Raw genomic sequence first — 26,093 nt, 5'->3', positions numbered from 1 at the left:
GGTAGACAGTATTTGCAGTATAGTATTTGCACTGTAGTTATATTATAGTATTTGCATATTAGTATTTGCATTATACTGCTATTAAACATTAGCACTGATTGGAAAATGCATCTGATCTTCGGACCAGAGACCTCCTGTCAACCAGGACTTTTTTTTTTTTTCTGTGATCCTGTGTCAGAATACCCAACTTGTATAGAAAAATTAAACTGTTGTTACTTCAATTTCCTTTCAATTAATCACTGTGATTAATTAAGTCAGTTTATTAGGCAGGGATTGTTAATTGGTGGAGCACACAGAGCGGGAAAGAAAGGGCAGAGAAGGCAGTGCAGCCTCCTTCTGACAGAGCTGGAAGGCAAAATAAAACGACTTAAACACTTTCTGAGCAAATATAAAACTTGTGTCGTAACAAAAAATAAAATCCGAGTAACAAATGTGCAGCACTTTAATGTCAGAACTGACCGTCATTGGAGCTGTTCACAAGTAGTGTGGACAATCTAAGTTGTACTTCATTTTTCTAAGTATGATATATAACCATTAGGATAATTTAGAAAACACATCACCAGAACTTGGGCTGAAGGCGAAGGAAGGGAACATCTTTGGAAGGTCCAAGTGGGAGTTTCCAAGTGAACGCTAGTCCGATATCTTGCGACAAACAGGGAGCAGTGAGGTCTGTTACACATCTTTCACAGCCTACATATAAACCAGCCTCGAGTATTTACCTGAACAGATATTTACAGGTTGTTTTTTTCTTTTTTTTTCCTTTTTTTTTTTTTTTCTTTTAAGTATTCTTAAAAAAGTAATATTTGATCTATGACACAATGGACGTCTCTACAGGGAAACATAGGCATAACAAAATATTCGAGAAGTCATAAAAGAGAACACGAGAGCAGTGTTTGGCCTCAGTAGAACACATTTAGGATGAACTGCAATGTATGGATACAGCTTTGCTCAAGAAAGGAGTTGTGCATATTTAAAGGTACTTACAGAGCTGGTCTCCTCCTTTTCTTGACATGAGTATGTTTCCTAAGCAGATGAGTAGAAAATCATGGACACCATGCATTGCTAAGGGAAGGCTATGCCAATCTCTTTTTTATGCCTGTGCTGCAATGAGGGGATAGTCTCTTCTAACCCCTATGGCTCATCAGTGACAATACATGTAGGTTTAAGCCTATGAGTGTTGAAGGGCAATTTAAAGGACGCCGTGTTGAATGAATTCATAGGATTCATCTCCTCTTCTTTGTCTGTCTGAGCAGATTTGTATATGCTTTCTATAGAACCGAAATGGTTTAAATTCCTTCAGGTCTACAGCCATGCTGAAATACTTCTCTTTTGGTTACAGTTGAACACTTAAAGCACAGATTACCATTGCCAGTCTGCATCCTTTTCACTCACTCGCTTTAAGGCCCTCTGTGTGCACTGTGAAATGGCTGACTTTAAAGCACCTCTGTTGGAAAACAATTACTGCGCCTCTAAATATGTCTGGATGTGTGTGTGTGTGTGCAGTGCTTGCTTCCATACAACTCTGGGCAATGAGGTCATTCTCAAAAGGAGCTGGGTCTTCCAAAAGGACAGTGCATGGCTCTGATGCAGCAGATGTTGACCTGTGGGGAGAGCTTGCCCCCACACCAAGGCCACACTTCGAAGCAGTGCTGGGATCCAACTGCTTGTGGCTGTGGTGTTCCTGTGGCTTTGCACCATTTGCGAGCCAGAGCTGCTCCTGCCCTGATTACTTCACAGTAATGAATATAGAAAATTATAAAAAGCAATTAGAAAAGTTTTTATGTCTTACCAAATGGATCTGTATTTTTATGGGAACTGATGTGGAATTTCTTGATGCCAGCTGTTGCATTCTTGGGTAATTCTGCTGGTTTTACATGAACTTCTTTGCTCATAACTAAAAGATAATTGGCTATAAACGAATGTACTGGAAATGGGGAGAAAGAAAACAAAGAATAGTTTCCCAGAATGTCTGAAAAGAAACAGGCAAGCAAAGGCTAGAAAATGAGTTTTCTGCTTAAAATACTGATTGTAGTTATTTTATGAAGAGCCTAGCAACTTCAGCACTACTAAATATTTGATGAGAGCAACCAGCAACTTCCAGAAGTGCTGCTGCCTCCTACTGACTACGATTGATTCTCTGCCCACTGAGGAGCAGATTTTGCATCCTGTGCCCAAGCTGACGGCGCTCACAAGATGCTTAAGGACTAAAGCCTCCATTTTCTCTCCCTCTAACAATATCTGACCCCTCCCAGTCCTTTCTGGCTTTTACGCACTCTAATGGCCTGGATATTTCATGCTGAATTTCTCCTATGCAATCTTATATGTATGTGTTAGAAGAGGCAGAGCTCGTAACATTGCTTTCAGTAGTACCAGGAGCAAAATTAAGCACCAAAGACAGCAAGCTGACAGTTACTATTTCTGTTGTGCCTCTTTCTGAAACCACATCCATGAATCCTCCCAAAGCCAACCTGCAGAGAAAATGGATCGGTTTTCATTAAATCTCTCTCCCAGGTCTCTGTGGTTTGAAAACTGCTCTCTGATGGTTAATTTCCTTTGTCATCGTGTATTTTAGATGCAGAAATTGGGCAGGGCAGCTGGCATGGCGGGGGAGGGAGGAGGGGAGAGAACGGGTGGTGTGAATATAACAAAAAGCCCTTCACTATGGGAACTCAAAATCGGTTTTGTTCTACAGAATCACTGGGTTTTGTGGCTTACGTGGTAGCTCAGTGGAGATATTTGCTTCCCAGCGTTTTCTCATAACCACAACTCATACCCCCAAATAAAAAAATATCCCTTCAAAACCACTTCCTATTAGCAGAGCATACCTTGTATTATAAAACTTGCAAGTAGACCAGTGTTGTACCATGAAGCCTATACAGGGTTGGTTTGTTTTTTCTTTTTTTCTTTTTTCCCCTGGTGTAAAAAATATACAATGCTACTGCTCACTTGTTGCAGCATAAAGGTCCAACTGGTACTGTCTGCCAAAGGCTCTGCTGCTGCTGCCCCTTCATACCTCCCCAACCCAGACCACTGTGTTACCCCTCCTTATACCTGAAACCTCACAGCGTAACGTGTTTTGCCTCCCATTTATAACAAACAATGAATCTTTCGCTGGTGTAATGAGATACTGTCCAAACAACCCACTGTCTTTCACAATTCTGTTGTAGCTGCTCCAGGGCCAGTCTTTGGATGTGATAGGGTCCTTTAAATTCTTCAGTACATTCATTTTCCCTGTCGACAGCTCTACGAAAAGCACATCTGTTTGCAAATGTGAAGTCGCATATATATAGTACTGATTGCCTTCGGTGAAAGAGGGTTGAAATGTCAGATCAGATACGTGTATGTTTGTTTGTAAGTCATAAATCAGCTTGATTTCCCCCTGGATGGTCACAGTCTGGACCTGGATCCTGCCTCCATCCCCATCCGCGCTGACCAGGAAGCGCCCATCCGGTGAGATGTGAGGTGTGCCCAGCACAGCGCCGTTGGTGCCGACCACGGCATCGGTGACGCTGTCGATGAGGAGCTGTGGGGCAGCAGCCCCCCGCTGGTCCCTGCACTGCACCAGGAAGTATCCCCCCAGGTGGGTGTAGGCCATGGTCTGTGGTGCGCAGCTGTAGTTCCTGAAGCTGATGGTCTTGATGTGGGTCACTGTTTCCAGGTCGATCTTGCGGACGGTGGGTTTTGATTTGTTATAAATGAAGCCAAACCTGAAAGAGAAAACATGACACTGAAGTCATCTCTGGAAACTCAGGGGTAAGCTTGGAGAAAGAAGGAAGACAGCAAAAGTGGGAGATCCCTTCCTCTTCATTCTGTGTGCAATAACGCTGTCTGGCTTCAGCAAGAAATCCCTCCTGTTTCAGTGCTTCTAAATGTGCTACAAGGAGGAACTCGGTTACAATTAGCAACCTGATGCTGGAAGCTTGAGTGTGTGCTTGGCTGATGTTCTCCAGATCCCACATCTCAGTAACAATGACATCAGAGCTTGGGGTGTTCTGTAGGCAGGCACTAACAAGCTAAGTATTCAATCTGTTTCAGGTTCGATCTGTTTCTCTGGGTGGAGAGCAGCTCTGATCTCTGCATGTAACTACAGAGTGACCCAACGTGCCCAACCCTGCATCTGAAACTGGAGCATGGGAGGGCAGAGCAGACCGTCCCAGCAGCCTGGAAGGTAGGAGCAGAACGAGCAAAGGTGGGCTGAAGAAAAGTGTCTTTGTTTTCTTACTCCAGAGGGCCGACAACAGTGAGCAGAGAATAAATGTTCTCTAGAAGATGGATGTTGCAGCAAAGCTGACCTTTGCTGAAGGAAAAAAAAAGAGAGCCAGGAAAGGTTTCAGCTTAATTTGAGCAGAGCCCATAGAAGCAGCCTGTTTGTGTTCCCCTGGATTCATAGGTCGCTGGTACTGACTTAGAAAAAACTAATTTTATGTTGAATCTCTTTTTGTCCATTCAGTGCAGAGGGAAGGGAATGAAGCGAGCACTTAATTTTGCATCTTTTCCCTGAAAGATTTAAAATTGCTTTTTGAAACATGGAGGACTGTGCTTGCTGCAGATAATAGATATTTTGCTTAAAACACTGCATTTATTATTTTTTATCCCTAATCCGTCTGTCAATGAGATGCTCAGCAATGATTTCACATCTGAGGACTGAGCCAATGCAGTGTATGATCCCATGAAAATCACTGGGCTAAGCCTCTCATTTTTCCATTATACTCACATCCATTAGAGGCTTCACAAAATACCCGCAGTAGAGATTCATAGTGCAGAGTGTGTGGGGAAATTGAATATGGCACTTACGCTTCCCTTGGATGAACGCATTTTAAAGTACACTTTAAAAGATGCTTCTCCTGACAGTATTTTTTTCCTTGAGACTTCTTCAATTCTTGGCCAAATGCCTCAAGAAGTTACAAAAAAAAAAAAAAAAAAAAATAGTTCTTACACAAACTTCAATTTAAAAAAGTGGGTCAGGATGTATCTTGTGTGCATAGAGCTGCAGGAGAAGCTCAGTGCTCATGTGAGACCTGTGATGCAAAGTCTCAATGAGGACCTTGCACTTAAAGAGATTGTAATAGACAGCAACCTACCCTGGGAACTCATTCACATGGCTGGGCTTCCAGATATCCATCCGAAATAACAGGCAGCCAAAAGACATGCAGGAACATTTGCATACAAATATTTTGGGCTCTCAGAAGAGATTGCTTAAATATTCACCTTCCTGAGAAATGCTGCTATCACCATTTATTGTTTCTGAGTGGAGAATTTAGCACATGAACCCAGTAAGTCTCATTAGACTGTGAGCAATTATTTTTTTGTGCTGAAGGTGAGAGAAAACTGAGAAAGATCTGGCCCTGAACAAATGAAATAGGAAATTAGGCACAGCGTTGCCTGTTTTGCACGGGGAAACCTATCTGCAATTGCCTGCATTTAATATTTCTCATGAAAGATCATCTGTTTGCAGCTGATGAATTGTATTGAAGGAAAAAAAAACACCCCACAACAACCAAAACAAAAACCCAGCACATAAAAGGAGTAAAAAAAAATTCAATTATTCCACCTTCCTGTGTTTGAACCTGGACTGCACCTCCTCATCCCAATCCATTACGTGTAGCAGCCACACACCCCTGCACAGCTCTCACTTATAACAATGGTTTAAATGCAAACTGGAAAGAGGAGGTAGGGGAAAATGAAGAGTGACAGCCATGAAGTATGTCTTATTTCATGTTTCAGCAAGCAAAGTTATTTATTTTGTATCGCGTTCAACCCCAAATCATTTAAGCGTGACCCTCCGTCCCCAGTGATCATTGCAGGGAACCTAAGCTTAATGGAGGGAGTTGATTATGATTTCTGGAGAGTTTAACTTAGTTAAACTGTATTGGTGACAGGAGATGATTAAGCAGTTGTTGTAATGGGGTAAGAAGAGTATAAATTGCTGTGAAGTTATCATCCATTTTGCTAACTTTAATGGGAAGCTTCCTGTTCCTGCTGGGAAGCAGTCAGTATTACTGTAAGTTATTAGTATGTTAGTTATAAAATCTCATTAACCACTCCATCACATTAACATTCAAAACTGATAGTTCAGAGAACTGATTTTCTTCTTTCTAATGTGCACTGCATATCATTTTTTCTGCTCAAACCCTGCTCCTCACAGACAGAGCCAAGATTTGAACAAGCAGTTGTAAACGTGGCCTGAAGCAGAACAAACCTTTACCACTAATGGCAGTAAATCTTTGATTCTAAAGCAGCTTCCAGGCAGGGAAGCCAACCTTCTAACCACTGTGTTCCTGGTACCAACACACCAGGGCAATGCTGCACAGAAGCACGGCTGGCAAAGCCTGGGCCAAGGGAAGCCCAGATTTGTTCCTTGCTGTCTCAGTGCTTTGCTGCATAACAACTAACCAGCATGCTCAGTCATTTCTCCTTTTTTTTTTGTGCACAAAAATGATAAGAGTATTTAGCTCAAGCACACGCTCATTCATTAACATGGGTGAAGTGCTGTCAGGATGTTTGACGGGTCCCACAGCAGTGAGCAGTATGGGCACCGTTGCTATTCATTAAGATAATTTCTTACCTAACGTGATTAATAATAAGATTTGTAGGTGGTATAAAGAAGTCATCCACTCCTTTGAACGGCGTGCGGATCACACGCTGCTCCTCCCCTGCGCTCGCCTCCGGTATCACCTGCAATAAATACACAGGGAAGCAGTGACTGAGGCAGAAAGGTAAATACAGATTACACAGCCAAACCTGGTACCTTGGCTTTTCCCAAGGATGCAGTGGGCTCAAATTGATTAACGGCTTCAAAATACCGTTTGGTGTAGCTGCCTTGAAAAAGTGGGCTAATAAATAGTATTTGAGGCTTGACATTTGTAAGGTAAGTACACAACTCTGCTTTCATAAGGCATTTATATTGCAAGAAAGAGCAGTTGTGCGGAGCTGAAATAGCATGACAGCGCAAAAACCACAATAATTTATTCCTCACTGTCTAAAATAAACATTTAGTTCATGGTCATATTTATTAATCTCACTTAGGTGCAGAACAATAATTTACCAGCCTGAAGGCTCAGCCTCTCACTCACAGCACTTAATTATCACTTTGAAGGAGAAGACCTGTCCATCCATCTGCCACACCATGGAGGACTCATGGGCTGTGACAGAGTCCCTTCTTCATTCCTCCCATTCTGTCCCCCAGCACAGAGACCTTTCCACTACCTCACCGAACAGAGAGAGGCAGCTTTCAATACTTAAAATGTTCTCAAACAGTTTGTTTGGCTCAAGATGACTTCAGTCCATTCATTAGGATACTCTGTTCATGCAATGTGCAACAGCAGTTGCTTTGAATTTATGGCCACATAATTCATTGAGGGAATGCTAAAGCCTTTCAAGGTTTAGGTTCAGGCAGCTGTTCCAGCCATGCCATTTAGATTTCTTCCAATTAAACTGCTCAAGAAAGATGTCTGTTCTTGCACCGTGCTTTCTCAGGGCCACAGACAGCACTGGATGTTTCCTTCCCAGGAGCCCATCATGGCCAAACAACAGCATCCCCTCAGCCAGCTCGTGGGCCGTGTGACAAACCTCTGACATCCCAGAACTGGTGGAAATTTAGGGCAGCTTCCATGGTAGCATTTTTTTGTTCAAGAACATTTGATTGCGTTTCTGCTGGTCTCATGCATAAACTTCACCAAATGAGCTGCTGGTCACCTTGTGGGAAAGACAGGGGGAAAAAAACCCAAAAGAATCTGCTGGTGAGGATGCTGATCTCAGTCACCACATGTGTAACTGCACTTTATAACGATAACAGAAAGCACTATCTGAGCTGGAGCCTCATAACAAGTTTCCAGCTGCGCAGATGGTGTGTTCTTCTCAATAATCACATGCTTGAGACATCTCTCCCTTAATTACAGAAACCTCTCACAGCTGGATGGAGGAAATTAAGTCAGAGAGAGTAAAAATAGCCCATTTTGTCTCCTTATAACCTGCACAGCCCACTGCAGTCCCCAGGCGAGGTGAACTGGCATCAGTGCCTCAGAACCTTTTTTCCTTTTGCCTCCATTCTGTTTCTGATGCCTATTCCTGGAAATGCTCAGAGTGCACCCTCTGCCTGTGCTGTTTTCAGGTCAGAAAGCACAGAACCTCTTCCCCACGCCATCCTCATGTTGTCAGGGAATGCTTTCATGCAGCCCTAGAAGCAAATTTTGTGGTGCAGTGAATATTCACCCTTCCTCTGTGGGTCTGGAAAGGTTGGGCAGCAAGAGCTGGAAATTAACTACTGCAGTAGGGAACGCCTGGCTGGATCAGATCAGGGCTGGTGTTAGTTTGTCAGAGGACATACAGCAGCAGCAAAATGCCCAGTTAGACACCTGCACTTCTGTGCCATCGACACGAGACGAGCAAATCCCACAGGGCCATGCAAAAAAGGAAGCTAATTGGGATGGCCGAGCCCGTGTGCACCGCCGTGCCCTGAAAACCTACAGTGCTGCTAAGCACAGACAGCAAAAAACAGAGTCACAGACACAAAAAGTGCCCCTCAGGTCCTGTTTTGCTCTTTATGCCTCTTTCATGCCATTGAGAGTTGTATTTTTTTTTTTGCTTGGCTTCTTTTATTTTTTGGGGGGGAGAAGATGTGAAGCTGGATTTACGGAACACTATCACTGACTTCTCCTTTTTACTTCATCATACACAGCTTTCAGAAGCACTGAACAAACTACCTTCTCTCTTATGATTTGCATTTTACTCTGAGAAGAATGCTGTTGTGCCATCACCACTGAGAAAGAATAAAAGAAAGCTGAAGGCTTGTGAGGGGGAAGCCACAAAATAAACGGAGTTTAAGGAAAACAAGAAACAATTTAGTGCATAGGCAGAAAACTTGGACTCCCAGATTAAAGGCTGTTAAATTACTTGCAAGCAGCCCACCACCCACCATGCTCAGCAATGGAAGGACTCACCTGCAGTGTTGGCGACGATCGCCGCATATCACCCCAGCTCAGCACCCACACCTGGTCGTGGGATTTGTCATAATGCAGTTTGGTTGGCAAAGGGTCCACGTCCACAGACTTAAAAAAAATAAAATAAAATAAAATAGGAGATGATACATGTTTACATAGTGACACAAATGTCCCTAGGCACATGGCAGATACATTAGCTCACTGCTGACATTCCCATGTACCTCTGCTACACTCATTTGTAAGCTTTGTACAGTTTCCTTCAAATCAATCTGGTGATCAGCAGCAGCTCCAGCAATAGAAAAGCTGGCTGCTCAGCTTCATTCTCTGGCTGCACCTCTTGCTCTGTTGCTTGCAGCCAGCAACTCAGGGGTCAACTTCTGCCCCAGCCCCACCTGCATCAGTTCATTCTTCCTGACCTGCACAGAATGGTGAAGGAGCACCATTTTACCAGGGTAGCTGCAAACCCAACTGCAGTCACAGCCCTGAGATGATGATAAGCAGCTCATAAGGGATTCTTTTCCTGGCAGTGTGGTTTCAGAATAACATAATGTGGTCCCATGGGTGAAAATAACACAGGTGCAGCATCATGCAGAGTGATGTCAGATCCTCTGGACAGAAACCTACTTTTGTTTTCCCATAGCAAAGTCTGTTGCCATCAGTGAATAAAGAGTTCCCCTTGTAGGTACCTGCACAGCTTTCTGTGTCTGGATGTCAATGATCATTACTCTGTTCTGCTTAGGCTGTGTCACATAGATATACTTGTCTCGGACATTGACTGCAGAGGCCCAGAGGCAGGACTGAGTGCCTTCCCCTTCCACTCTGGGACAGATCTCCTCCTGCAGAAACAAAAGGGAGGAAAAGAGGCTTCATGTCTGCAAATTCTGAGTCTGGAGCAGTATGAAGTTCGGCTTTGAAAACCACAGAAAACAATTCCACAATGGCTTTTTTGAAATTATTATTTCCTGTCTTGGAAAATGTGAAATAATTACTCGGCGTGGCACTGTGCTGCAGCCTGGCTCTGCCCCAGGACATCACGCAGCCGGACCTCTGGCAGACACACACTGCATTTAAATGATGATGTTGTCTGTGGATCTGCATTTTGAAGGACACTCTGGTTTATCAAGACTAGCAGTGCTGTCAGCATTTATATTAACTACATCACAGCTTTATATTTTTTCATACGTTCTTCATTTTCAGCTCGGGAGAGCCTGCTCTGTGATGGCTGTGAACAAAGACATGAGAGCGAAGCAGGCAGGGTTCCATCACATGTGGACATAGAAAGTTACCCTGTTCCAAAGGAACCAAATCCAGATGCCCTGGACCAAACCCTGATCTCAGCTGCCTTGTGCCCTGTTCTGTTGAAATCTCTGAGCCCTGTGCACAACCTGTACTAGCTTCCACAGGAGCTCAAGGGGACCCCAAGTAGGAAAAGCGACACAGGATCTCAGCAGAATCATTTCTCTTTCTCCTGAATTTCCCTTCTGCTGAGATGCTTTATGGGAACAAGCGTTTGTGTTGGACCCAGCTGTGATGTGGAAAGGACAAACCAAAGGGAACATGTCCAACAGCACAAGTGTTTGGTTTAAATCCTGTCAGCACAGCAGCCGGGTCACTTTAAATGATGGCACTGCCCCTAGGGGGGGAAGCAAATGGAACAGCAAAGCTTGCTCAGAGAAAGAGAATGCAGAAACAAAAGCAGTGCCACCACCAAGTCTGTGTCAGAGCAATGAGTGGGAATACAGAGATTGCACCTGCAAGCAGCACAGCCCTATCAAGAACTTGCTGGAGGCCACATGCAAGGGATGAAGTGCTACTACAGTACAGCATGCTGCAAAAGCACCAAACAGATTCTGGACTGCCCTCCTCATCCTGAGAGCACCTTGGCCACAGCACCCACCCCACCAAGGAGAACTCACCATTCTTTTCTGCTACATGCTTTGCTGCACTTCTAATAGCAAACAAAACCACTTTTAGTGTAGGAACCATCCTAAAACTGCAGGATGATATCACTGTCCACATGGCAAACACTCAAGATGCTGAAAGGGAAAAAAAAAAAAAAAAAAAAAAAAAGCCAAACCTCCCTTGAGCATGGCAAAGGGCCCTGTGATATCTGCAGGAAATGCTGAAAGGTCTCTCTGCAAGGCAGCCAAATAATGGTGATAAAAATCCCTTTCATGCCCACCACTGTGCTGACATTCTCTCTCTAAGTGCCCTCTCTCTGCAGCGCTTTGCAGTCGTTTCTCCAGAACCACCCCTTCAACATTTACAGCTCTCTGTAAAGGAAGGACAAGGTGTGTACACCCTTCTGAAGTAACAGCTGAAGTGTGGGTTAATAATATTAAGTCCATGCTAAGGGCTAATGGCCAATCCTGGGGTGAGCATCGGTGGGTTTCCAGTAAGGTTTATAAATACATCAGTGGGAAAAAAATACAACAACAAGCCCAAATCAACAAAACATTATCAACGACAAACATAGGAGACTTGGCAGAACACCGAATGCAGACTCACAAGAAGATGGTGACCCATGGCAGAGGTGAACTGAAAGAAAGGCTGAGCCCTTTTCCTCAGAAGGGAAGGAACCACATGCTCAGCTCTCTCTGTTAATTGGGTCTTCCCATAAAAGTAAGCAATGGAGTGATTAAGAAAGCATCTCTTAAGCCTGTCCCTTAAGGAGATGCAATAGTTCATAGCATCATAGAATCACAGAATCACAAGGTTGGAAAGGACCTACAAGATCATCTAGTCCCAACCGTCCTCCCATCACCATTGCTACCACAAGCACTAAGCCATATCTCACAGCTCCTCATCCAGACACCTCTTGAATATTGCCAAGGACAGAGACTCCAGCACCTCCCTGTGCAGCCATTCCAGCACCTGACCACTCTCTGAGAGAAATAGTTCTTCCTTATGTCTAACCTAAACCTCCTCTGGTACAACTTGTGGCCTTTCCCTTAGGTCCTCTTTGTTGCCTGGGAGAATATATTTCTGTGCAGTACACACACACAGGTCACTGGGAATGCTTGGCCTCCTGGCAGCCACCCTCTCCACATCCCTCTTTGCCTCCCTGCTGTGCTTTAATCTGGGAAATTAATCCCCCACTTCTCCCACGTGGAGGTCTCTTAATTTTCAAGAGGGATGCTGCGTGAAGCCCACCAAGGTCCAACCTTTGAGGCAACAACAACCTTTCAAGAGAGACTAAGAAACATTTCCCAGCCAGCAGCTGCAGGACTTACATAACTGGAGAAGATCCTCTCCTCGGGCCTGATGTGCCTCCGGATTTCACATTCGTTTGGCTGAAGGACTGTGATCCCATCATCAGAAAAGACATAGAACATATTCCCGACGCTCAGGCCTTGAAGGGAAATAAAGCAAAAGAAGCAGAATTTTTTCTGTATGTATCCTCCCCAAACAAAACCTGCCTTACATAAACGTCGGTCATTCGGATGCAGTCGGTGCATTCACAAAATCAAATTTCATGTCACAACGAGGGCTTCAAGGAGTGGAGAGGTACAGACACCTTCAAAAATGCACTGCCTTGGTGGCTGCAGCCGTGCACAAGTGTCACTGCTCAGCTCTACACCGATGCACACAGCAGGACGTGGTTCACACAGCCCCTGCACGACACTGCGACCAACTCCGACTGCCATTTTGTTTCCCTATGAGTTCATTCAATATAGTTTGCTAATAATTTGAGAACTGAGAGAGAAGTTTTAGCTCAAATTAGTCATAGGGTTGTCCTATTAGAGTCAACTTCTCATACCATGCAAAATGCACGTGCTTAAAGGTTGTCCACAAATAAAAATATATCCTCTTCTTCCTTAAACTCAATGATAGCCACCAAAACAAATACATTTTTGAAATCTTGCAAACTGTAATTCACAAATGTGGAGTACTTCAGCATTGCAATAGCACTCACTTATCCACAACAGGGGCATTCCAGGAGATATGGGGAGCTGTCTGTCACTGCTTTGCTTTTAGGTCACGCTTTCTCATTTCTGTCATGCAGAAATGTCATGAAACTGACAATTTAGTCCTTCAGCTACATGCAGTTGCAGGAATGTGCATCTTTAAGAAATGTTTGGGATCTTTTCCAACACTCAAGTTAGAAAGATCCGAGCATCATTTCTTTTTTAGTTTTTTAAATAATCTTTTTTGGTACCATCACCAATAAATGTTTGCAATGACCACTGTCACCCCCAGTAATGTTGATCGTGTACTTATCTGCCAACAGTATGGTGTTAATTTGTAATTTCTTGTTGATTATATTTTGAGCTTAGAGAAGTTCCCAGGTCTATGGATCTGAACATCACAGTGCCTTCAGCTGGGCCAGTGGTAGCAGCTGCCTACAGGGTTTCTCACTTCTCAGAGGTGGATTGCAGGATTAAGGCAAATCATCATAGCAGAACTTCACAGTATGAACTCACGTAATTTGGATAAATGTCTTTTTTGGAGAATTTCATACAGTATAGAGTTCAGTGAGGCTAGGAGGGTTTTTTGAATTAAAAAGCCCTCTATTTGCACCAACTAAGTGGCTTCAGAGTACAACTTCTCAGCATCGGGTGTTGCTGTTTGGACAATGTTGAAGCTGAGTCTCTCTACAACACAGCACAGAAATACCCCGGTTTGGGCACCAGGAGCTGGGATCCTCAGATGTGATGCCACAAGAGGGATCATGCACAGAGAAAAAAAGGCACTGAACTCCCATTGACAACTAAGTTACATTATTGGCTGAGTGCTCATTTTATGAGTATAAGGTTAAAGCATTTCACTGGGGCATTTTGGACCAAAATCTGCGCTCGCAGCATGCACACAGCTCCCACCTGCTGCAATGGGATTTGAGTGAACACATCAGAGCTTGGCCCCACCTGGAATGAGTGCACAACACTTCCACGAGGAAAAGGTTTTAATCCTAACAAGTGGAAACAGGCAGGCAACAAACTATGATCATTGTGAAGATGCTCACTGTTATTTTCATGCACAATAGCAGCATGATTATCTGATGCTCCGAGTACAATGAATGTGTATTTCAGAATTGAGGCCTCAATTTGTCACAGAATTACTTTTGTAATGATTTCACCTCAGCAGGCTTTGACTGGGCAAGTCCCACCACTTACTTTGGAGTAAAACGAGTGCAAGCTTTCCTGGTGACTGGACACCATTTCCTAATGGCACTGAGGTACACTGAGGGTGCACCCTTGTCAGAGTTTATGGAATGAAATCAACATGCTTTTGCAGTCAGTAACCTTCACACTGATTTTTAAACAAAGCAAGCTTTTTGCTAGGGAAACTTAAGTGATCTGCTGTGACTTGAAAGGTATTGCCTAGTCTTGGTTGGGGTACAAACATGAACAAGCGCTTTCCTTATTTGAGGAAGAGTCCCATCTAAGACAGGTGAATTTGTCACTGGGGAATACTCTCTTCTGATCCAATATGTGAATAATTCTCCTCAGTTTAATCTAAACGCTTGGAAGTATTTTAGAACTTACATAAGGTAACTAAAAGGCTTTCAGCTTTTTAAGTGCATGCCTTTATATAACTGATGGCTGCCAGCTGCCACGATAGGCTCCCGTTATCCAAGAATAAAGCAAGCAACACTCACTGTGAAAACAAAGGCTGGCATGAAAACAAATCTCTACTTTACAATTGGGCTACTCATAGCTTTTTATGTGCAAAAACTAAGAACTTACTTGTGTATTGAATAAATATTTCATGAGCTTCCAGTCTCACGTTTAACTGGCAGGTCGTGCTGTGCGCACTCACTTCTGGAGCTTTCCTTCTGCGTGGTCTATGAAAGGTGTTGAGGACAGACTGACTTAAAGTGACAAACTACTTGTGATGCGGCTCTGACTTGCAGCAAAAGCTTGTTCTGTGCAGCGTTCTGACTGGGATCTTCCTAAGGCCTCTAGCTGACACAGGCATTGTGCCGTGAGGATGTGATCATTTACAGGGAGCTCAAGTCTACCAACCCATCTGTTAATACTTCCCCTTGCTTACACAGACACTTTCATTTTAACAGAATATGTTAAAATGCAAAAACCGAGACACCACTCCTCTCTCCAGGCTTTCTATGTGCCACATTTGACATGCTTGCTTCCATTCAGTGGATTCTTTGCCTGGAATGGAGGTACTGGACAAATACTACAGAATGCAGCTGGGAATAAACCTCCTTTAAAGATGCTGAATTGCTTAGGAACATCAGCAGCAAATCTCTCAATGCCTGTGTTTTCCCTGTGAACTGCTCATAATTTGTTAAAAATGAGCAAGGTTGATAAGCATCAAGTCCAAATTGTTAAGTTACATTAAGACTTTTTTGCAACCAACTTTTTAGTTTTCATTAAGCATTACTACGCTTCTGCACCTGATAGAGTTATCCAACTACTTTCTTTAAAAAGGAGCACGAGGGATGATTAGATGCACTAAAGATTTAACTTTTAAGCAGAAATTCTTAGTGCCTGGAATGCCATTTTAAGGACCACTGGCAGTATAAAGGCACTCTTTGTGGCCATGCATCAGGCACCTGCAGGTGGCCTATTTGGGGATAAAAGCTGGAGAACTGCTTCATATGGTCTTCAACTGGCTTCAGCTGGCACTGGATGGGTGCGCATACCTGCACTACCAGTAGGACCTCAGGTGCACCCTGGGGCAGTGCTGGTCACCGAGGGCTGGCACTTTCCTTCTGCTCCCCAAACCATTTGAGCAAATCAGAGAGCTCCAAGCCAACACATGGAGCACAGCTCTCATTTGGGTAGATGCAGACATTCCTTATGACGTGGTCTCCAAAGCCCTTTCCTAAGCCATCACCTGAACAGAGGGGTGTTAGCAGCAGGCAGCTCTGCTGTGCACAGAGACCTCCATGGGGCTGGAAGGGCTGCAAGGTCCTGGCTTCCCCACATGCATGTGGCAGACCTACGAAGCAGCTCCTTGGGCAACTCAGGAGCCTTCTCCCTGCAGGATGCCCACCGTGGGCATCTCACTGTGTGTTTTAGAAACATTCACAGTACTAGTGCATACAAAATCAAATCAGCTCTGACTTCAGGTGCTTCCACAGTATATTTGAGTCAATTAGCTGTTTAGGATGCTTTACCTCTCATTTAGCTTCCAAGGTACGCAGATGTTGACCTTGTGCAGGGCACACTATAAATTTAATCGAACTAAAGATCTTAACTGCCAATTAAAACAAGGAGAAACGGGGCAACCTTTACCCTGCATCGATTTAAAGGACGGAGGAAAGTAAAACTTGAGGGATTTTTTTCTGCTTAACAGACAAGAACACCATTTTGTTGCTCACCTAGTAAACATCAATACATGCTACTGAGGAGAAAGGGCTTGAATTGTTTGCTTACAAATGCAGCATATTGAATTTATGCCTTACTTGGTCGATTATGGTAATTTGGGAGCACTTCTGACACTTGCATAATTGTTAATGTAGCTTGAGAATCTCAGGCTACTTGCTTTGGTGGCAGTTTTATATAAAATCTGCATTTTTATGTATTTTATCTATTATTATTTCACGGTGGGAAAACGTAAGAAGCTATCAGCAGGACTGACATTGCTGGAGCAACACCTCTCAATTGAATACGTTAGCTTTTAAACTTCTGCTCTGTACGTAATGTGGTAACTGCAAACGTTGGCAGAGTTAGTGGCAGGTCAGTGGAGAATGGCCCATCATGGAATTACTAAAGCAGACAAGCACATTATCACTACGACAAAAGAACTTTACTGCAGTACCTTCCTCTCGCCACAGTATGTTTGCAACTGCAGCATCAGAAAATTGGGGAAGCCAGAAAATAATCAAGAAAAAGAAAAAAAACAAAGCAATGTCAAAATTCTCATTGTAGCAAGTAACTGGATTAATATTCAAGTTTAAATGAACTGTTTAACTTGTGAAAAGTCCGAAACATTCATCCCAACACAGCAAACCATCAGGACAGGTGCTTATTTCAGAACACATCTGCTCTGCATGGAGGCAATTCTGAAGCTATGAGGCGGGCCAAATCCTCGCTGGTAGGAAGACAGCTTCAGCCTGTGCAAAGATCAAAGCCTTACAGAACTGAAGATGCCATCTTCAAATGTAATTGGAGGTATGGTACAGGCTGTGACTTTCCTACAGTTCCAGTGAGCACACATGATATCTTTCAGAAGCTGGAGATGGGCAGTTATGGCAGCTACACGCTTTGCAGCATTTCTTCTCTGAATTTCATGCGAGAGCTGCATTTTCTTTTAGGATTCAGACCCTACATCTATATTTGAATTTCTATTTAGGATACATCCAATTATTTCTCAACATACTGTAATTTTCCTTGCTCAAGTATTCATGATATTAACAAGAGTACATAAATCTGTTTAATGAGGAAAGGAATATATTTCCTGAAGAATTGCCATGAGAATGCATATTTATGGCCAACTTCTGTATTAACAGCCAGAAAATAGCAAAAATCACATTTGCACCTAGACTTTTAGTATCACCAAGAACCCAGGCAATCTCCCAGGTAGTTAAGGCAGCAGAATTAAGAAGGCTCAGGCCTCTGTGAGCTTTTCCATAGGGACAACTAATCACCTCCTTCATTGTGTTCTGGGGACAGCACAGACAAGGCAACAGTGCCACACTGCAGTGGGAGACACACAGCTAGGAGTTCTGTGAGAACATTTATCTCTGAAGTGGAAGATAATTTCATGCCAAGGGAAACCTATTTTGCTAGTCAGAGATGTAAATAAAGACAAAATAAATAACCCAATCAGAGCATCTTTCAAGCGTCTAAATATCTGAGAAATTCAACTTGCAACTAGCTGAAAAAGTCTTGTACAGAAAACAAAAAAATGTATTTCTGAAACCGTATCTCGTGCCACAAAATATTACATTTCGGATTCTTTGATATCCAAAAATACTGCCAGTTCATTACTTCAGTAAAGTTGTTACCCACACCAGCACAGTTCTGGCACATGAAAGGCATCGCTGTCCTGCACAAGCTGTTTTACCTTCCCCACACAACTCCTTCTCAAAACCATAACCCATCCTCACGACTCAGAGCCCCACGTAATGCATGCAATGGATTACGTTATTAAACTGCATTTGTCTCATCTCTTAAATACACTTTAAAGAAAGAAGTATGTGGTAAATGAAGCTTACGGGTCTTTCTTGCGGAATCTTCTATGAAAAGTGAAGATATGTCCTCATCCACTCCCACTTCATTTTTAGCAATGCAGGTGTAGGCACCAGTGTCTTCATACCGAACACTGCTGATGTGGAGCTCACTGCCGTTTGCTGCAAGAGAGAAACCCATGAGCAGAGCTCCTGATCACTGCTATCCATCTCCATCACAGCCTCCTGCTCCCACGACAGCAGCGGCTTTGGGGGAATCCTTATGAGAGCTGATGTGTTGCTTCTTTCCATCAGCACATACAAACTTGGTGCCAGAAATGAACAAAGGAAAATACGGAAGGTGGACGGTAAGTTAAAGGTATGCCTTGTTAAATATTGCTTGGTTCAATGGAAAAACAAAATTAACACATTGACTTTGCAAAATGGTTTTTCACCACATCGCCAAAAAGTTGCGTTTGGGAGAGGTCTCTCAAAACACCCCCCATCATTTTGATTTCCCAAGTGGGATCATTATCCAAAACCTTTGGAAGATTTTGCGATGTTGCACCCAAGGCAAGAGTAGCTGTGCTGCCAGTGCTGGTGGAGGGCTGCAATGCCCCGTGGCACAGGGCAGCAAGGAGCTGTTTTTTAATAGTTTTGCAATTCGCAAAGAAATGCGATCGATTTTTCACTGTGTCTGTTACATCCTTATTTGCAATGTAGGGACCAACAGAAGGCGGCTGAGGAAAGACACGAACAAACCATGTAATGCGTCAGACCCGAACAATTTAATACACTGTTCCTCTGATGTGCAAAGACATACGCAGGAGGAAAGGCAGCGAAGAATCAGGAGCAATGTCTTTTAACAGAGCACTGTTACCACTTATATCAATCAATACTGTCTTTCCCGAGAAATTCACCAGAGAAAAAGATAAAAAGAAAGAACAGGCTTTGAAACACCATTTTCAACAACTGTGGCTTAGTGAAAGTACAAGAACCTCCAGCTTAAAGTGCAAAATAATTCTCCTTAATCCCCCACCTACAGTACTTTAATTAATCACGATTCCGTTCTTACCTAGGAGCGTGAGCTGTTTGGATAGTTTTGGCACGATATCCATGCCGTTCTTCAGCCAGGTAATTCGGGGATTAGGGATGCCTTCAGCATGGCACTTGAGGCTGGCCGACACGCCGGGCTCCTGCGCCTGCGTCTCAGGGTAGACACGGATCACCGGCGGCACTGCGGGGACACGGAATGGAGATGCTGAGCTCAGCCACCAGCCCACGGCTCTCAGCTCAAAGCTACAGCCCGACTTGGAGCAGAACACAGGAAATAATAGAAGAGAACAAACTAATAAAGCAACGCCAGGGAACAACTTGGATATTGCATGTGGTGTTGAGGCCACTCTGGCTTGCCTTCGTTAAGCGACTGATTGAACTTGGGTGAAGTTGGATTAACACCTAAGGAAGGTACTCATTGAGAAATTAACATTTAAATTCTATTGAATCCTTTTAAGGGAGGAATTCAGGCCCTGCACACTGCTTTCCTATTAGATAGACCACAATTCAACATTTTAAATATGCATAATAAAACAGCCTATATATTTACTGCCTGTTATTCTAAACAAATAAAGTGTTCATAACTTATTTTTCTGAGATGCTTTCAAACTGTGACTTACCTTGTTTCAGGAAGCCACCTCTGAACCATTTAATACACTAAATTGGCAGAACGACCAATTATATTACCATTTCAGACAAGCCCATCGATTTTCAATCATGCTGCTTTACTGCTCAAACCAACCAGACTTAATACTTCCCATTAACTATTTCTTAACGATATTCTCACTTTCTCTGCACAGTGTTCCTCCTGGCACTCCCAGGGCACACGTATTCAAGAATTAAACATATTAAAACTTTTCACTGATAAAATTTTGGGGAGAACAAAAGGACCAGCACCATCCCAGATAGCAGTGCTGATGGCACTGGAAGGGCGGTCTTGGGCTGCTCTGCTCTATAATCAAGTGGTCAGCTTTGAGCCAGACAGGAGTTGTTGGGACTCAACATGCACCTGTAGGAAGTTGTTCTCTTCTGTAAAGCCATCCTCAGAATGGATGCAACACGTGGGTCTGGGCAACCCAGGGGCCCAACTCCAGGAAAATGAGCCACTCGTGCCAAGGTCAGCAGGGGCTGACAGGGATCAAGGAGAACGTGCGAGTGTGGATGGAGGGCACAGCAAAGCACAAATGAGTCAGTACAAAAGTTCCACTGGAAAACACTGGTTTAAAGTACCTAGCCCCCTACTGTGCTTTTACAGAGCCCATCGTTAGCCTACAGGACTGACAAAATTAAACGCACTCAACAGTTGCTTTAGAATAAAATGAAATCTGTGTTTGCAGCACGCTATATATCCACATATCCATCTGGGGATAGTTTGAATAATTATGCTCACTAGCACACACACTTTACATCTTTCTATTTCTATTTTTTTATGAGCCTTACCAGAGAGAGACGTATTTTACCCCTGTCTAACCTACCAGCTGCTTAAAAAAGCACTGAGTCATCAGCTCTGGTTAATACTTGGAATGAAATCAGCCATGACAGAAAGCCCTCAAGTCTACTTGTTTTTATAGCTTTAAAAGAGAGAGATTGTTCAAGTGTAATCGGAGAGGAAACGCCTGGAGGCAACTGGGAAGCAAAAAAAAAAAAAAGAGGACATTTAGCAAAGGCATATCTTTAAATCCTGCTTCTGCACTGGCCAGGTGGACTTATTTCCTTTTCTTCCGCTTCCTTTGCTTACAAAGAAAAGGAAATGTGGCTGTAAGGAGCACAGCAGTCAGCACTGCACTGCGTGAGAGCTTTTTAATCAGGGGGATACCAAGAAGTCAGGACTTTTCTTTAAATTGGGTATGCAGTTTCTAAATACAAACACTTGCTGTTTGTTTTTTTTTGACCTTCTCTTTCTGCCATTACTGTCAGGACTGATGCTCCACCTGACTTCAGGAGATGCCCAATGGAGTGGGAGAAGAGCAGAGAAAGCTCTGCAGCTGGAACAGCTGGGGCTGCTCTGTGCATCAATACGAGATACAGCATCCACGTGGTTTGGGTGAGTAAGAGTCAGGAGCTTCTGATTCCTGCTGTACCTTGGAAAGTTAATTTCAGTTCCTATGAGCAAATATCTCCGGGTACAGTAAGAAACTCATTTCCATCCGCTTTGACAGAATTGTACAAAGGTCCTGCAGCCAATGCCTGTTTCACATGAGATCTGTTTGCTACTAAGAGCATTTGTGGAACTAAATTTAGGACTGAGGTCCACCGAAAGCCTACATCATTTACTGAGGTTGGAAAACACCTCCAAGATCATCCAGGCCAGCCGTCCACCCACCACCACCATTTCCCCATTAAACCATGCCCCTGAATACAACAACAAGCAGGTGGTTTGCCTTCTAGAAAAACCTCATTAAAAAGAATGCCACAGGAATCAAGCCGGTGAGATTCCCAAACTGTGGTGAAGCCAATTGGTGCTCAATGATCCAGAGAGCTTCTCCAACTCTCCGGAAGGAACTCATTGCACAATGTAGCATCAACATTCTGAAAACTGGCTGAACTTGAAATCACAGCAAGGCGTGCACCTTTTCAGTAGTGATTACTAAGTAGACTGCTTGTTTTCACCTTGCAAAAAAGTGTGTTGCACCTCTGTTCTTGTTTTCTTACCATTCTCCTGCTCCTTTCATTTTAAAACTCTTTATTTCTCCTCACTTGTCTTGCATAATTCATTGCACAGGTAAGTTATTGCATGCAACTGCCTTGTGATAACAGCAAACTGCAGAATGTATTTTTATTGTCCTTGTTACAAATTAATACATTCCAAGTAAGCACATTTTACTTTAAACTTGCAAAGATTTCAGCTCCAGACTTTGGAATATATGGATTACCCTTTGCTATTTCCCTTGGTGAATATATATCATTACTAACCATTACTGTGCCTGCAGCCAAAGGCAATATAAAAAGGCTATTATCTTAAGCAAAGTTGAAAGAAAAAAAAAAAAGGCACTCAAACAAGTAGGAGATTAGGTAGGTTGCCTACTACTGCATACTGAGTAGTCCCTTCCTTACAGTTCCTTACAGTAGAACAACTCTGGTGACAAAGCACATGATGGCTACAGATAGCACTGTCAAGCCCTAAAGACATACATTGCTGCTGCAGCACCTATATACTGCAGTGGTTATTTAAATTAATACATTAATCATTCATTTCAGATGTTTAATCTTCCTATTTATGATTTGAAAGGAGTTTCCAGCCTTACGTATTTTCTCTTGAAATGCCACATTAACAAAACCTGCGTTTAAAACATCTCCGTTATTTGAAAACTTGTCCTGTTGGACATTGGGCTGAAGATTGAATTGTTTTTTTTTCCCAGCTAGTTTCAAGGAATACAATATTCTGATTTATGCTGATGCTTTGCAGAGTGCAAGGACCAAGGAAAATGATGCCCCACACTCAGCAGTCTCTTGATTTGCAAACTATCAATTTTCATAGTTGATTACAATTTTATGAGATTCTTTATCCTCACCAACTCTTTTTCCTCTTGAAAGTGATAAATGGCCTTTCTTCCCTACAGTCGGTGCATGCTGAACACATTTCCCAAGCAATATCCATACACAGGAGAGAACATAATTTTCCTACTGTTCTTCACTTTTCCTGATCAAAGTCACAGCACCCAAGATGAATTTTTCATTCCTAAGCTCAGTGCTGCCTTTCAATAGGTTTGTTTTTTCCACAGGCACGAAGGGCCACATCTATAAAGGCACTGATTTACACGTTATAACTGCTGGGAATCCTAAGGTCAGTGAGCCCACACTGAAGATACCCCAACCACATGTCACACGTGTGCTTTGTGCCCCTTGTTCAGCAAACACTACCCAGGGGTTTGGGCCATCCACGTGGTGGGCTTTGTGCTTTCTGCTTAGCAGAGCTCTCACCTCTGTTTGTCCACAGGAGCCTCTGGGTCCGTCCCTGTTATTTATGGGATCCTGGAAGAGCTGAGCAAGTCCTGATGAATATTGCACATTAAGCTTCCTGGAGCCCTGCACTAAAAGTTCTGATAAATATTTCAGTGGGTTTGCTCAGTAGTTTGCACAGGAACACTAGGGCAGCATTGTTTGGATACCTGCTCAGGTACCACAGAGGTCCAACAACTGCATGCTTCACCTGATTCTATGTACTAAAAGTGGATACCAGGGAAGCATTGCGTGGCATCTCCCCCCTTCAGCTGGGTCAGAAAAAAAACCAACAAAACAGAGCATGCAAAGAGGGTTTAGGTGGCTGGGATCGGATCATTTTAAGGAGAAAAAGGCAATAAAAGGAAAAGACCTTGTAAGCTGAAGCTATGAGCCTCAGCAATGAGCCAGACAATACAAAAAGGATCAGAGGACCCTGGGAGAGGGACTGCACCTCCCAAAGGCATTGAATCAACTGAAACCTGCCCAAAGTGGGGACCTGCCTGCACAGACACAGAGCTTGGCAAGGACTGGGGATAAACCCACTGCTTCCAAGTGGTTCTTCTTTCCCTCTTTATTCCCCATAGAGAAACTTGGAGTTTTCTCTATTTCAAATGAAAGAAAAAAAAAAATCAGATTGTTTTTTGTAGAATAAAACAGAACAAAACAAAAACAAAATCCGAACTGTCTGTTTGATGTTAGAAGTGTATTATCCCCTCCCTGGAGGAGGCACGCAAGCAGATACATCCCAGTTCTGGCTGACTTACTGCTGTCACATCCCCTTACAGCTTTAGCCTAATACAGAACAGCAGCAGCAAAAAGTCCACATTGAAGATGGAGTTTTCAGCCTGATGCAGACAGACAGAGAGAATCCCCAGTGCTGAACAGAGACAATGAACTATACTTAGATTCTCTACATCTTCACTCAGTTCAGCTCAACTTTTCCCCTCTTCTCCTGTCAGAAGAAATTGCTCAATTTGTCCTTTATGGTTCTAAAAAGCAAGAAGGATTTCTGAGATGTGCTCAGCCTCAGGATGCATCTGAGGGCGAGCAGCGCTGTGCTGCCATCGACCCTGCAGCCCCACCATCAGCAGCTACAGAAGCAATGCCACCAGCAGGAGAGGGGGGAACTTAGGGTTGTGGGCAGCCTGGTTCTGCATAGCCTAGCAGCTCCTCTGAGAATACCTGGTGCTCTAAAACAAAGTGTTTTCATTCTATGGTGTTTTCATAGAATCATTCAGGTTGGAAGAGACTTCTAAGATCACCACATCCAACCCCAGCCCACCCTTACGCCCACTGCCCATATCCCCAAGTGCCACATCCCCCCCATTCTGGAATAACTTCAGGGACAGTGACTCCCCTACTCCCTGGGCAGCTGTGCCAGTGCCTGACTGCTCTTTGGAGAAGAAGTTTTCCCTCATACCCAAGCTGAACCTGCTCTGGCACAACATAAGGCCATCCCCTCTCATCCTAATGCTGTTATCGAAGAGCAGAGGCTGGCTCCCACCTCACTACAGTCTCCTTTCTGTAGCTGTAGTTTTCTAGTGAGCCTGGGCTGACAGCAGAATGCACAGCATTTTTCTGCAGTGTTTAATGACCATGTAGCAACACTGAAAATACAACACATAAAATAATAATAATAATATTATTATATATAAAATAATTATAATATTATATAATATTATATAAATAATAATAATAATAACATTATATAATAATATTATATTAATAATAATAATAATAATAATAATAATAATAACATTATTATTCCTTTTTATTTTTGTATAATTGAGTTCTTGCACTAATAAGAAAACCCACATGCAGCTATGCTATGAAACTTCCACTTAAAAAGCAAACATGGAGTTCAACCCAAGCAGCAGGCACAAGCACACTGCAGCTCTGAAACATGAGCACAGCCCTCCCTGCACTCCCCTCAGCTTTCCTCCCATTCTGGCTTTAGTTTCAAAGCATTGGGCCTTAAATTCTCAGTGATGATAAAGACTACATTGTCGCCTGCCAACTAAACTCCATTCAGGCCTCATAATATATCACATAATATAACGGGATTAAGTTGTTAGCATGCTTTCCTTTCAGCTGCCATTTGTCAAACAAATAGCACTTTGAGGAAGGAAACCTATTTTCCCAGCTGCAGCACACACAATCTAGTTATCCATATTGCTCAGATTTCGCAGTTTACTCTCTCAAAAGATGACAAATTATTATGTGGAAACATTAAGCCTGTTTTCATTCAAATCAAGCGGATGCTTCGCGCTCTTCCCCAGGCACTTGCATGGGTGGAGCATGGAGGCATGGCCGAAGACCTGAGCTGCAGCTAAACCTATACCCAACATCCGAGCATCCCTAAAGTGCCTAAATGTCTCTTTGTGCTGTTCCCCTTTGTATCAGCCTCTGTTAACCGGGTGTAGTTACCTGCTCTCATCTGTTGATGAGCTCTCTTTGGCAGAGGTCTGCGCACACCTACAGAAGTAACTAAACAGTAATTTTCCTTGTAAAGGATCAACTGTAACAAAGCTGCTGATTTGATACATTCATAGCAGAACGCAGAGAAATCTGAAGTAAAGACGGGATAGGATTTATGAGGTTTCAAGTTGGACTGTGATTTTGTTGGTCCCTTGCGCTCTCATTCTCACCCCAACAAAGAGTGGGGCAGCGACATCTGTATCCCATTCCTGTGCGAACTGGACACAAAATGGGAACATGAATCACACCCAGAGGGCTGGATTAGCTGTGGGATTATATCACATGGGTACAGCACAGAGGGACCTGCAGGCAGGGACTGAAATGTGTCCCTTGCTCTGTGCAAGGGTAGGATGGGCATGAAACAAATGCCCCATGAAACACCCGTCTGAGTCAATGTAATCTTAAACTCAGCCCAACTGAGTCTAACCCAGAGGAAGGATGGCAAACATCTGAATGAAAGTCCCACCAGGCTCAAACGTGGCTGAATGAGATGCTGGAATAGGGCCCGCGTGGTTTTCTCACTCGGAAAACCATTTGCCCTCATTTTGCAGCCCAGCAAAATGCCTTCAGCTGATGTGAACAGCCCGCTGCTCAACCAA

At 43.4% G+C, this 26,093-nt stretch overlaps 1 protein-coding gene across 3 annotated transcripts in view; it reads right to left on the bottom strand.

Annotated features, from left to right (window-relative positions):
• Positions 1 to 245: 245 nt before the first annotated feature.
• Positions 246 to 26,093, bottom strand: part of FSTL4 (follistatin like 4) — a 187,544-nt gene continuing 161,696 nt past the window's right edge. For 2 of the 3 annotated variants that reach the window (XM_052689642.1, XM_052689640.1), the window contains 8 exons: positions 19,094 to 19,255; positions 18,067 to 18,201; positions 16,668 to 16,694; positions 12,173 to 12,291; positions 9,626 to 9,775; positions 8,940 to 9,047; positions 6,566 to 6,675; positions 246 to 3,707 (listed from right to left, as the gene is read on the bottom strand). In XM_052689642.1, the coding sequence (XP_052545602.1) occupies positions 3,008 to 3,707; positions 6,566 to 6,675; positions 8,940 to 9,047; positions 9,626 to 9,775; positions 12,173 to 12,291; positions 16,668 to 16,694; positions 18,067 to 18,201; positions 19,094 to 19,255 (1,511 nt within the window). In that variant the 3' untranslated portion in view covers positions 246 to 3,007. The remainder of the gene's footprint in view (positions 3,708 to 6,565; positions 6,676 to 8,939; positions 9,048 to 9,625; positions 9,776 to 12,172; positions 12,292 to 16,667; positions 16,695 to 18,066; positions 18,202 to 19,093; positions 19,256 to 26,093) is intronic. The other variant, XM_052689641.1, reaches the window with a different exon arrangement.

This window comes from Tympanuchus pallidicinctus, unplaced genomic scaffold (assembly GCF_026119805.1).
Source record: "Tympanuchus pallidicinctus isolate F22 unplaced genomic scaffold, pur_lepc_1.0 scaffold25, whole genome shotgun sequence".
NCBI lineage: Eukaryota > Metazoa > Chordata > Aves > Galliformes > Phasianidae > Tympanuchus > Tympanuchus pallidicinctus.
This window is presented reverse-complemented; position numbering and strand designations above follow the sequence as displayed.